The 13,796-nt window shown below is 48.4% G+C and overlaps 1 protein-coding gene across 6 annotated transcripts in view; it reads right to left on the reverse strand.

The window, feature by feature from the left end:
- The window catches only part of LOC147700854 (uncharacterized), a 167,359-nt gene that overhangs the window by 129,979 nt on the left and 23,584 nt on the right, over nucleotides 1–13,796 (reverse strand). For 2 of the 6 annotated variants that reach the window (XM_086929751.1, XM_086929750.1), the window contains exon 1: nucleotides 3,478–3,697. The exons of 1 other annotated variant lie outside the window; for it this stretch is intronic. In XM_086929751.1, the coding sequence (XP_086785877.1) occupies nucleotides 3,478–3,519 (42 nt within the window). In that variant the 5' untranslated portion in view covers nucleotides 3,520–3,697. Of the gene's footprint in view, nucleotides 1–3,477; nucleotides 3,698–13,796 lie in introns of those variants that run through there. 3 more of the 6 variants (XM_086929754.1, XM_086929752.1, XM_086929753.1) reach the window with 3 other exon arrangements.

The following is a 13,796-nucleotide window of genomic DNA, read 5'->3' on the forward strand; positions in this document are numbered from 1 at the left end:
TTTGACGCTTCCCTCAGCTTCGACGAACATGTGCGTATTACCGCTGGGCGCTGTTTCAGTCTGATCAGGCAATTAAAGAAATTTTTTAATTTTCTGCCTATTACAGCCAGGAAATCAGTCGCGGTGGCGCTTATCCTCTCCCGGCTGGATTATTGCAACGGACTCCTAGCAGGCATTAAAAAGTCCTCTCTGAAAAAGCTGCAGAGTGTCCAACATGCAGCAGCCAGGCTTGTTTTGAAACTTCCCCGTAGGGCCTCAGCCTCTGCAGCCCTTAACACCCTTCATTGGCTGCCCCTCCATAAGAGAATCTTATTCAAGCTCTTAGTCACTGTTTTTAAAGCAAACAGGGGCTTGGGTCCATCCTACTTGACCAAGCGCTTCCAGCATTACACTCCTACTCGCTGCTTGAGGTCATCTAGCGCCAATTTCATTCTTGAACCCCGTATAAAACTAAAATCCAAGGGTGGAAAGACCTTTTCTTTTCTGGCGGCTAAGGCATGGAACCGTCTCCCCCCCAACCTTAGGCACGTTCCCTCAGAAAGCCTATTTAGGAAATCTCTGAAAACCTGGATCTATTCTCAGTCCGACTCCTCAGTCCTCGCAGCTATTTGATCCATGCCCCCCTAGACGACCTTCTGTGAGCTCAGCGCCAAGATGCTCCCTCCGGAGCGAAAGTTAGCGCTCTACAAATGCTAATAAATATCAAATATCAAATATTAATCCTCTGAAGATGGATACATATTTGCGTGGTGGCCCCTGGCAGGGATTTGGCGGCCTCCGGCTCTGTTCCACTACTAAACACCCTGACCCCCTCCCTCTTTACTGGCCTGCGCGCTCCGCCCCGCCCGGACTACCTCTTCCGGGTCCCCTACCTACGCTCCTTGCCCAGGGCCACCATGAGCCTAGAGCCGGCCCTGGCACCCGTGACACAGCGGATCGGCATCCTGTGTTGACACCGGACAGCATCCTTCTGCACTCACTGACCCCCAGTGTCATGCAACGGGTCCTCGGAGTACAAGCTCCTGGGACCAGCTCGAGCCCCCTGCAGACTCCAGTGAATTTGGCGACAGGCCTGTGGAGGCGCAGCTTTCCATTTTCAGATTGGTGAAGAGATAGGGTGTAATTTCCCCTAGATTTTGAGGAAAAAAACACCTCACTATGTGACTCCACCCTGGAGTCCGGTGATCTCCGACCTTCACCCAATACAAAGACCCATGCAAAGAACATCTGAATAATAGTAGACAACCAGCTCGATATGACAGGCCAAGTACACACAGACCCTGCTTGCTGTTTCCACACACTCAAGAGAGTGGGGAGAGGATGAGGTCCGTTAGCTAGACTGCCGACTTTGGTGCTGGAAACCAGGGTTCGAGCCTCGGGGTCGCGTTCACATCCTGTGATCCTGGGAAAAATCACTTAATCTCCCCGTGCCTGAATGTGTAAGTAACCAGTGCTCATGTAAAACGCTCCAATATCTTCGGGTCGGGTTCAAGCTATAAAAATATGAAGAAAAAAAACCCATTCAAGTGGCTTCCCTTCAAAGCCAGCAGAACCGTCCCCCAGGCCCTCATCACCAGCAAGGTGGACTATGAGCGCACTTTACATACGAATCAAAGAACAAATGACCGCCCTGCGCTGCCAGGTGCACACCCAGACTTCTACGTATGCCCTCATCACCCTGCACGCAAAGACCTCCAATGGCTAGCCATGCACGGACGGACAGTGTTCAGCTTCACATGCAAGTAGAACAAAGTGAGAGGTACCCCTTAACTAGGTTCAAGGGAAGTAGGGTTGACAAACCAGTACACAAAAAAAGTTCCCTTGAGTAAGATATTCAATAAAACAACTTGATTCACAAATCAATTAGGACAGTAACGTTAAAAAAAGTTTTTTTTATACGATTTATTAATTACACAAGATATTTTAAAAAAACAAGTGGACAATAGCACCACTGTACACAAATAAAACCAATTAAGAAGTAAAGAGTAAAAATAAAATACATAGAATTCAAAATTGATCAGCAATATTGATACAAAAAAGGAGGGATAGACAACAGTAAGACATCCAATTGTACAATACTGGGTGTATATTCAAACTCAATGTGACACCCATGTGCTGTGCACAGTTTTATATTGTGTCAACACAGGTATCCGAGTCTAAGAATTATCCACTGTAATTCGTTTAAGAAAAAACGCTGAAAGATATTGTAAAATACAGTCTCTATGATAAAAATGTCTATTGCTCAATGCCATATGTATTGTAACCATTCCTTCTGGCACTGATACCATCAGTCTCACTGCATGTGCTAAATAGCCATCACTATTTTGGTTAAACCATAAAATGTTTGTTTGTAAAATGTCTATTGTCCCATTGCAAATGGACTTCAGTAGCTTTGTTGCACAAACAAGAGAGTGATTACAAATTACACAGGGCACATTTTGATTAAATGCAAATGTTGTTATAAATTTTAAATGTACTGTTACGAAAACTGTCATAAAATGTATAATACTCTTAATTACTGTTTTAATTTTAACATTACGCTGCACCCATTCTAATTCTCTGCATATTCACTCTTTAGGGTGATTTTATTTGACCCCAGAAATACGACAGACAGAACATAGTGTCTTGACAAAGGTGGCTCAAAACCAAACCAACCACCGAAACGCGTTGGCGCATTTCCAAGTATAATTCTTAGACTCGGATACCTGTGTTGACACAATATAAAACTGTGCACAGCACATGGGTGTCACATTGAGTTTGAATATACACCCAGTATTGTACAATTGGATGTCTTACTGTTGTCTGTCCCCCCTTTTTTGTATCAATATTGCTGGTCAATTTTGAATTCTATGTATTTTATTTTCACTTTACTTCTTAATTGGTTTTATTTGTGTACAGTGGTGCTATTGTCCACTTGTTTTTTTAAAATATCTTGTGTAATTAATAAATTGTATAAAAAAAACTTTTTTTAACGTTACTGTCCTAATTGATTTGGGAATCAAGTTGTTTTATTGAATATCTTACTCAAGGGAACTTTTTTTGTGTACCAGCTTCACATGCACACACACAAAGGAGTAGTAATCACATGGAGGCAGGTAAGTGTCAGAACAACTGATTTATTGACTGTCCATCTCCACAGCTTCCAGAATACTACTACTACAAAAGGGCTGCACCAGTGCTTTGAAGGGGCCGGTACTGAGTACCAGCACTTTTTTATTTTTAGAGGGAGTGTACCGACACTTCTCAAGAGAAATGCAATACTTTTAATTGGAGAGTACCGGCACTTCTCAGAAACAAGCACAGTACAGAGTGCCTGCACGTCTCTGTTTCCATTTCAAGCAGTCTGCACACCATAAGCCTCACCCACCTCACCAACCAACATCCACAGACCTACCCGACATAAGCAAGGCTAATGATGATGACAACTCTGACCGAGGATTTACAATATATGCACCATATAGACTTAATAGTGCTCACCTGCGCTGTCTCTTTTCGGGACATTTCCTTCCTGCTTTTCATTGCCCTCTGACAGGTGAGCTCCCTGGCCAGCGAGCTGATGGTTTTCCTGGAGAGACAAGAATAGATCCCCGGGGCAGGAGTCGGTAGTGCAGACAGGTGCCCGACAGGGCCGACCGAGGAAGCCCGGTCTGCAGGGTGAGGATCTTCCAAGTCAACAAGCTCTTGCAAGCTACGACTTCCAGGTATGTGACGTGCGCATGCGCAGACCAAGAGTCGGCTCCAGCGCGCATGCGCCATGAATGTTCTGAAGCGCTCACGTGCAGACAGAAGCGTCACCCAAACAAACACCGGACCGGGCGCGGGCTGTCAGACCGGCACGCGCCGCCCGAGGGCAGTAACAACATTCCACAGGCTGCTCTGAATCACGCAGCGCAGGGACCGCGCGGCTTTGCTTTGCAATAGGGTTGCGGTGCAATTTCGTCTTTTTTACAAGTCCATCCTTTGAGAGAGAAACTGTTCACTTGTTCATGATTCCGGATTCCAAACGGAATTGACAATTATTTCGTGTAACATCCTGTCCAGTCTTTTCAGCACTGCAATTCCTTCTTTATGTTGGACTAGTACAAACTGCGCTAAAATGCTTTTAACTTGAATTCTCATAGTATCTGCTGTTTGCATTATAAAGGGGGAAAAATATCAGATTTCGCATTTTTTCCATTTATTTTTCATTGACAATGATATTAAAAATAAAATACCGCTTGTATCTGTAAAATACTCTCCAGGTACCTTCCCAAAAAAAACACAAAACTTTCTCATAAAACAGTCAAAATTCACCAAATCCAGTGGTCGAAGTGGGGGGAAAAAAGTAGGGGAACTGTGGGCGGAGCATCAAAGGGCAGGAATAACCAGTGGATTGGTCAGTGGGCGGAGTCAGAAGTGTGGCAGAAAGAGGAAAATATCCCACTTTTTTGTATTTTTTCCCATTTTACTAATTTAACCGATAAATACACGTTTATTTAAGGTTTAATATGAGTTATTGACATGAAAATACATTCACAAAGTGGGATACGTTTACAATCCCAGAATGTCTCATATATCCTTAAAAATGGAATCGCATGCCCTTTGTCTCCCCACCATGGAGTTTCTGTCTACAGCACTTCTCCCTTTTTCCACAAGAGCAGTTCAAACATGAATGGCAAAATATCCTAGTTTGCTAAATATTTTCTACATAACTATGGCCTTGCCATATTTGCACCATGGTTGGGGGTTCTCTTTAATAATCACAATTGATTTTAATCCAAATTAACCCTTTTATGCAACATTAGGATAATCAAAGACTGGGGAAAAACCACAACGCTCTAATTTATACCTTGCAATTTGCATGCAGCTCTTCCATGACAGTTAATAGCTCACGGTTTTATGTTAGGATTTTAATTTATTAACGGCAAGTAGCAATAGGGTCTCTCTGACAAAAGCAGGAACCCACTGACCTATTTACATTATGTGCACTGCATCATACATGTTCTTAGCGGCAGGTACGTTAACCCTCTGAGCTTCCGTTCCATGAGTCAAAACTTCCACTAGATAAACCACCATCTCTCTCTACTAAGAACATTAATCACTGGAGTTATCATAACATTATCATTGTTAACGAAAATTGTTGGGAGGCCAGGAACAAGGCAGCAAGTGCTTTTAAAACCATATTATGCTTACAAACACGACGTCCCCACCTGAAGTCAGCATCCGTGTGGTCACATTGCCCTAGAGCACCCTGCTCAAGGGTCCTGTGACCTCAGTGGCAGAGTCACTGTCACTCTATGGTGTGCTGCTTAATAGTCCGGACCGCAAGACTGGAGGTGAACTTCATGGATTTTGGTGGACAGCCCTTCAAGGTCAACCCACACCTGCCACCGCTAGGGTCCACCTGCTGGTGCTGTGCCTCCAGGTCTTCGAAGGTCTTGCATTCAATGTGCTCCCTCAGGAGAGTGGTCTTGGAGCCTGGTCATTAAGGCTGAACCTGGTTCCCCAGTTCCAAATCCAGCAGATCTGACAATAGTGCCACACCCTGTCCCCCACTGAACACCATACTGTCCCACTTAGAGAAACTTGCACTGCACTGACCCGCTATAAACAACTGGATGTGACTTAATCCAAATTGCGCACTAGACAAGAGCAATATGCTGCCTAAAAAAAATTACCAACATCTAGAAAAAGCAAATACTCATAGGGAATGCAAGATTAAGTAAATCATGTGAAATGTAAGCAGGAACAATTGGTTACCTTTTTCCTTTTACACTCATTATTCAGAAATTAGTGAGTGCTTTTACATAATTAGTTAAGGCCATGACTACAGGGACTCATTTCAGTGCCCATTGCATATATCTTTTCAAAACATAGGCAGTGTGGTTTAAAGAAACCACATTCGTGAACACACAGCCGCTGTACTCTTTTTGTTTTCCAATTCACCCATCAAACAGGTATTTAAGTACCTCCAGGAAAGGTGCACTTTCCCACCAAGGGAACACAATGTTGAAAGAGAGAGGAGAAAACAAAAGTAGCGCTTCACTGGCAAACACTGTAAAGTGGCACTAATGTGTTTAGGTGGGAATACATCAATATGGTCACCTTGCAACCACTCTGTCTTGCTTTAATTAATTGGTTATCTATTTTTAATATTTGGAAAGTTTTAGTTCTCTCCACCCCAAGACTGCACTTAGATTTTGAAAAATGTGAGTAAAAGACACTGTTTCCATCAAAAATTTTTTCCTTTTTTGGATCCATTTCAAAGGGGAGCAAATAAACGAAAGGAGGAAAGAGAGGGTAATACCCGTTTCTTGAAGTCTAGGGCTTTAGCTAACTAAAGAGAAGCAAGACAGAAAGAGAGGGAAGAGGGGAAGGAAGAGGGGAACAAAGAGGGGGGTAGCAGCTGCCAGCGACAGGGGAACTGAACACGAAAGAAAAGACAAAGTCCTTTTCCTTCTTTGCCCGTTCGGCCTGCCCACAAAAGCTGAGTCTTAACCATCGGCCTTGGCAATTTCTACCATCCGGGAGGCAGGGTCACATTGGGATGAGAAAGTGGTCCATGCACTCAAAAAAAAAGTGGCCCACAATTGCAGTTCGCAAACCTTCATGGCTAAAAAGGCATCCGTTTCGAGTCAGATTTGTCTTTAAATTGAAAAGTTAATTAAAACTTTAGTGTTTCTTGTTATCTGCTCTCATTCAATTGCACAGTATTTAAATGAAACTCCTAACCTCAATCTGAGAAAACTGGCAGCTGGCACCCAAGGCATGTCTGTCTGATGGACCTGAGGCGTGTCTGTCTGATCCTTGTGACTTGCTGTGGGGGACAAAAGCTTCTTCCTCTCACTGGCGACTTGTTAATTGCACTGCTGAAAAGACCAACTCTCTCAAAGGCTCACTGACACCTTCTGGGGGCCTGGTATGAAAGAGGTGCTCCAGGTGAAGGGTGTCCTCCTGTTGTCTATTGTAATTCCACAAGTAGCAATTAATTGCCTGGTCAAATTACCCTGAAGCTGGAAAACGGTTGGAAAGTTGAACCAAGTTATACAGGGTTGCTTGAGCCACAAACTAAGAAAAGCTGCCACACGCTTGCCTCTGCCACAGGCCCCTTGGGCACAATTGTCCGCCCTGCCACTTCGACCCTGCTGCAAGGCATGTTTAAAATAAGACAGTAGGGGAACGGAATCTGTGAAATTTGAGAAGTAGGGGCAAGCCGTGCCCTGCCGATCCCGCCCACTTCAACCACTGACCAAATCCCTACCGTTGTTACCACCTTCCTATTCAGTGGCAAAAAGAAGTTATCCTATTTTAGTGCCTCAAGGTCTCCACGCTGGTCGTTCCAGAGAACTCTCGCTGCAAAAAGAATTAGGGGGCATGTTTATGAGCCCCTCGAAGCAAAGGTAAAATCAGATTTATGAAGCCACACAAGGCCACCTTGCGAGGCCCTGCTGGCTTGATAAATCTCTAGTAATCTAGCCCAGTGCAAATCGCTGCATTATTACTCTGAGCCAGAGAGGAGTTTCCATGGGTGAGGCATGGGTGAGATTTTGACGTATTCCCAGATTTACAAGAACAGGTAAAACTGGGAACGCACCAGAGGAGAGGCGTACTGAGAAGAAATATCTTTCTTTGACCTTGTTTTTTTCCTCTTTCTATGTGTGCGGCATTCTGCGTGCAGTGGTGCAGAGTAGATTAGAGTGGCGTAGAGCAGCTTTTCACAAACTGTGGTCCGCGGACCCCCAGGGGTCCGTGAGACATTCTCATGGGGTCCGCAGGACTCTAGTGCCTGTCGTCATAGTGAAAAATGAAACGCCCATGCGTCCTCACAGCACACAAGAGCTGTGAATGTTGGCGCAGGGGCGGCGAGACCACAACAATACAATCGGGAGGTGGAGGCTGCGAATGGGCAGTGGGCAGTCAGGGGGGCGGGGCTGCAGGGGGCACAGCGGCTGGGGAAACAAGTGGAACAGAAGGCAGAAGGGGCACAAAAACAAGGAAAAAACAAGTGGCATAGAAGGCAGAAGGGCACAAAAAGACGAGTGGAACAGAAGGCAGAAGGGCACAAAAACGAGAGAAAAACGAGTGGAACAGAGGGCAGAAAGGCACAAAAAGCAAGTGGAACAGAGGGCAGAAGGGCACAAAAAACGAGGGAAAAATGAGTGGAACAGAGGGCAGAAAGGCACAATAAACGAGTGCAACAGAGGGCAGAAGGGCACAAAAAACGAGTGGAAAAGAGGGCAGAAGGGCACAAAAAACGAGGGAAAAACGAGTGGCGCAGAGGGCAAAAAGGCACAGAAAATGAGGGGAAAACGAGTGGAACAGAGGGTAGAAAGGCACAAAAAACGAGAGGAAAATGAGTGAAACAGGGCAGAAAGGCACAAAAAACGAGGGAAAAACTGAGTGGAACAGACGGCAGAGAGGCACAAATAAGAGTGGAATAGAGGGCAGAAAGGCACAAAAAAGGAGGGGAACAGGGGGCAGACGGGCACAAAAAACGAGTGGCACAGAGGCAAAATACAGAATACAGAAATATAGGGGCAGCTAAGAACAGAAGGCAGAATGGGCAGAGAGGCACGGGGGCAGCGAGGGGAACAGAAGGGAAAATCAGGCAGAGACACGGGGCAGCGAGGGGTAAAGAAGGAAAGACCGGGCAGAGAGAGCACGGGGACAGCGAGGGGAACAGAGGGAACAAAAAGGGGCACGGACCACGTACAGGCAGCAGGGGAAGACAGACAACAGCAGTCACAGACACAACAATGAAAATAAAGGCAATACAATAAAAGCAATAAAGCGTTGAAAGGCACATGTGCATAGGTTACCTTTACTTGGCAGGCAGGTAAAAATAGATGCAGCCAGGATCAGCAGTAGGATTTTCGTGCTGATGTCTGATTGCTCACTTTCCACAAACCCTTGGGTGAATTATGTGTGCTGTCAAGCTTTCATATTCAGACATATCAAGCTCTTATTCTGTGTAGCCTTTGCAGTTTGTTGTTGGCAAGGGAAGGGGCAGTGGGCATCCTAACAGGAGAGGGTAATGTCAGGTGCCACGCGAGGCCTCTCTGAAATATGCCTTAACTGCACTGCTCACCCCATGGTGGTAAAATGTTGTTCTGCTGTCTGTGACTAAAGATTATGTGTAACAGAGGTTTATGGTAAATGACATAGCATTGTTCCATGATCTCGCTGAAACAATATGCCTCTTGTGCAGATACCTTCCTGCCATCTCTTGCACTTCCATGATTTTTTTTTTAAGTCATTTTTATTGTAGTCACACATTGCTCAGGCCATTGCTCATGCATATACAGTATTAATCAGGGTGCTGTTTCACGTTATTTCTCATCCCATTTTACACAGCCTCAGCTTCCCCATGCCTGATGTCAGTGCTACAGGAATACCGTTCCGCAGTAGTGTGTGTGTGGCTACTTTTAATCCCTCTCCTAACTGGCCTATAGAACCCCCCCCTTAACCCCCCTCCTTTACTCGTGAAACGCCCCCTCCCTCCCCCCCCCACCATCCGCTCGAAGGGTCTCTTGGTGTCTGCGCCTAGGCATGATCTCAATTCTCCTGCGACTACTGGTCCTACTCCCTCTCGATTAGTTTAAGTTGCTGCCCAGTCCGCGCTGAGGGTCTCCACCTTGTCTACCACCCCGCTATCCCTGAGGGCCTGCACTAGTACCTCCCAGGCCGTTGCCATTTCCAGCGCCCTTGTATTAGTGGTCCTGCGTGCCATCTGGTATCTATGTGTACTATCCCAAACCGCCCATTTCAAAAATTCGTTGTGCCACCGCCTATGAGTTGGATCCGTTTTTGCCTTCCAGTTTCTGGTTATCTTCCGTTTGGCTACCATCAATCCCATATCAATGAATTTGCTTGAGAGTTTGTTTTTGGGGGTATGAGGGAACCAATGCAGGAGACACGCCGCCGGGTCGAATTTGACGGTTCGTTCCGTCACCTCATTCAGGGTCTCTCCTATGTCCTGCCAGTAGTCCCGGAGGGCCGGACAAGACCACAACATATGCACAAGCCAAAATTCCTCTTCATCCTCCCGGGGGTCATGTATGCCCTGTGCAATATATAATAGTGGATGATCTGAAACCTCGCGTTCCTCGTACTGTTACGAGCCCGGCGTACGAGCTGTGCCCACGTCGTGTCAGGGATGTCCTTGCCCAAATCAGTTTCCCACTTGGCCTTTAACGTCTCGAGGGGTGGCAAATGTTCACGAAGCATCCTGTTATACAAACAAGTCACCGCCTTGAATGTTCCCGCTGCCATCTTGGTATATTGGCAAGCCATAGACGTCTCAGGCTCCGCTAGCCCCATTCCCCAATGCTTCTGAATCGCCCATATTACCGCTGCGTGAAGGAGGTAACCCCCCGTGAGAGGTCGAAGCGTTCCTGAAGGGCTGGAAACAGGAGGAGCGCTCCGTTTTCAAAAATATCTCCTAATACCTCTATCCCCGCCGCCTCCCATTGCTGCAGGCGCGACCAATCGCCCCCATGCGGCAGCGCCGTCAGCATGCCCAGCGGTATTTCCGGAACATATGGGTGTCGTACTCCCGCTCGCCGCTGCGCCCCGTTCCAGCACTGCCGAAACGTGCTTTGCTCAAGGGTCAAGTCCCGAACAGCAATTTTCTGCCACAAGGCGATATAGGCCAGTACGTGCCGTGGTGTGCCTCGCAGCCTGTCGCCCTCCGGACCTCGATACACTCGTGCCACCTCCTGCGTGAAGATCTGCAATTGGGCAGCGAGATAGTAGAGCTCGTAGTCCGGGACTGCAAGTCCCCCCTCCTCTTTCGGGCGGGTGAGCGTTGCCAATGCCACCCTACATCTACCCGCTCCCCAGAGGAATGCGGATAGCTGGGATCTGAGTTGTCGGAAAAAGGAGCTGGGGATCCAGATCGAAAGCGTGCGGAAGTAATATAACAAACGCGGCAGCGCCACCATCTTCAAGAGGGCTATCCGGCCAGCAATAGAGAGCGGAAGCGTGGCCCAAAAGGCCATACTGCTCTTCAGCCCCCGCGCGCATCGCCCTACGTTACCCTCGAACAGGTCCGCGGCTGAGTGATAAATGTGAACTCCGAGGTATTGGAGACAAGTCGGTTCCCAAGTAAGCGTTGGTCGGTGGTCAGGCCGGGCGGTGCCCCCCAGCATCGGGAACAGGCTCGTCTTGGTCCAATTAACCTTCAGCCCCGAGAGCTCACCAAATCGTCCTAGCATTCCTTCTGCGCCCTCCAGCTCTGCTGCGTCATTTTCAAGAAACAGCAGGAGGTCGACGGCATACAGTGAGATAAACTGCTGCCCATCCCTGGCTTGCACACCTGCAAAATATCGCCCCGCTCGGGCCTCAGCCGCCAGCGGCTCGATCGCTAGCGCGAACAGGAGGGGGAACAGGGAGCATCCCTGTCGGGTGCCTCTCTCCACCGGGTATTGGTGAGATATCAAGGTTCCGATCCTCACTCTCGCCACTGCAGCCGCATAAAGAACCCGCGTCCATCAGATATAACTTTCACCCAAACCGAAGAGTTCCAGTACCGTGTATAGATAGTCCCATTCTAAACTATCGAATGCCTTTTCGATGTCAACCGAGAGGACCAGTGGGGCTCTGTCTTTCTGCTGCGAGTCTTCCATGAGGCGGATGAGCCGTCTAATATTGAGAGTCGTGTTCCGGGCAGGGATAAAACTGTTCTGATCTTCATGGATCAAGTTAGGCATATGCTGTAAGAGCCTCGCCGCCAGTATAGAGCTCAAGATTTTATAGTCGGCGGTCAGCATGGAGAGCGGTCTGTAAGACGCGGGGCTGCTACTCTCCCTACCGGGTTTCAGAATCGGTGTCACTATTGCTTCTCACATTGACTGAGGCAGTTGGCCCGCAGCCCTGGCCTCCTTGTATACGGACAGGAGTCGCGGCGCAAAGATGTCCAGATACTTGCTATAATATTCAATGGGCAGCCCATCTATTCCCGGAGTCTTGTTGCGGGCCATTTACTTGATGGCTCCTCTGATCTCTCCCAAGTCTATATCTTTCCCCAGTTCCTTTGCCTGCTCCTCATCCAGCTGCGGCAGGGTAAGGCCATCTAGGAAGGCCGCTGCCGCATCCACCCTGTCGCCCTGGTCGCTTTTATAAAGGCCCTCGTAATACTTTTGGAAACCATCCACTATGGCCGACTGGGTGTAGTGCATGTGGCCCTCCTCATCTGTGATGTGCAGAATGGGGGAGCAGCGTTTCGCGGGGTTTGCAAGCCACGCCAATAGGGTGCCTGTCTTATCCCCCTCCACATGAGATCGCAGCGTATATGCCCGATGGTCAAAAGCTCGAAGCCGCTCTACCTCGACTGCCACCGCTTCTCTAGCCGAGCTGACTGCCTCCTGGAGATCCGGGCGGCCAGGTCGCCCCCTTTCTGCTTCTCGCAATTTAGTGTCTGCCCTATCCAGATCCGCTAGCAGCACCCTCCTCGTGCCCACGTACTTTGTTATACATTGTCCCCTCATCACCACCTTAAAGGCATCCCATTCCGTTGCCCTAGAGGCTGTTGACCCCTCATTGTCAGTGAAATACTGGATCATGCCCTCCTCCAGGGCCGCCCCAAAAAGTGGATCCTCCAGAGTTTACGGCCTGAGTTTCCAGGTCGGTACCCGGGGCGTCTCCTTTCACCCAGGCTAAATGAATCAGGAGCGGATTGTGGCCCGAGATTGTTCTTGTTAAATACTCTGACCAGGTTACGGCCGGCAACACGCCTTGAGAGCATAAGATCGCATCTAGCTGGACGTGGAGATCATGTAACCCGGAAAAGAACGAGTAATCACGATCGGTTGGATGTTGCGCCCTCCATGCATCGGTCAGTCCCCAGTTCTCCTGCCACTCCAGTCTACCCTTGGTGATTCGGTGCACAGGGGAGTCCCTCAAGGGCGAGTGAGATCTATCCAAATTCACGTCCGCTATGGAGTTAAAGTCCCCTCCCAGAAGGATCGGGCCCGCTAGGAAACGCGCCAGTGTCCCTGACAGTCCTGCGTAAAAGGCCAATTGTTCTATATTCGGGGCATACACACTACAAAGGACAATGTCTCTGCCTCTCAGCTTACCCTCCACCACTACATACCTCCCCTCCGGGTCTATCAGCTGCCGTGTCGGTTGAAAAGGTGTTCCCGCTCTGATCCATATCAAGGCTCCCCTAGCGTATGCTGAGTAACAAGAATGAAAGATCTGCCCCCTCCATCTCCTCTGTAGTGCCACCCCTTCCTGGTTCATGATGTGTGTTTCCTGTAGAAGCGCAATATGTATTCCTCTCCGCAGTAGATAGGCGTGCACTTTGTGTCTGCGCTGCATCGTGTGTAGACCCCGCACGTTCCAGGTTATGCATTTCAATACATTCACATTAGCCATTGTCCCTTAGATCAAAGCAATGCCTCCCCTCCATTGTCATTTCCCTGCGGATGGTGGCACCCCCCCAAAACCAATCTTGAACTCCCAACTGTCCAACCCCTAACCGTTCCGGGGTCGGCGACTTCAAGGAATACAAACAGCCCCCAACTGTACAACTCCCCCCCACCCCCAGAACAGGCCCCAATACCAAGATATCAGTTCCCATCCAAACTCCCGCACCTGACCAACCCAGGCTACTAATGCACGGCCGTAACCCTGGGTGCCTTAAGGGCTTATGGAGCGTGGCCTTGCCTAGAAGGGAGCCACGTGGCCCATCGCCGCAAGCTTCCTCCGGTCCCCAATGATATTACCTAGCTGCTTGCCCAGTGTCCAGCCCCTATTCTCCATACCTGCTAGTCGGGGGGGGGGGGGGTCCCCTCCGGTGCCCCTCCCTTTAC

The sequence above is a fragment of the Lissotriton vulgaris genome, chromosome 7 (genome assembly GCF_964263255.1).
Source record: "Lissotriton vulgaris chromosome 7, aLisVul1.2, whole genome shotgun sequence".
In the NCBI taxonomy this organism is placed as follows: domain Eukaryota; kingdom Metazoa; phylum Chordata; class Amphibia; order Caudata; family Salamandridae; genus Lissotriton; species Lissotriton vulgaris.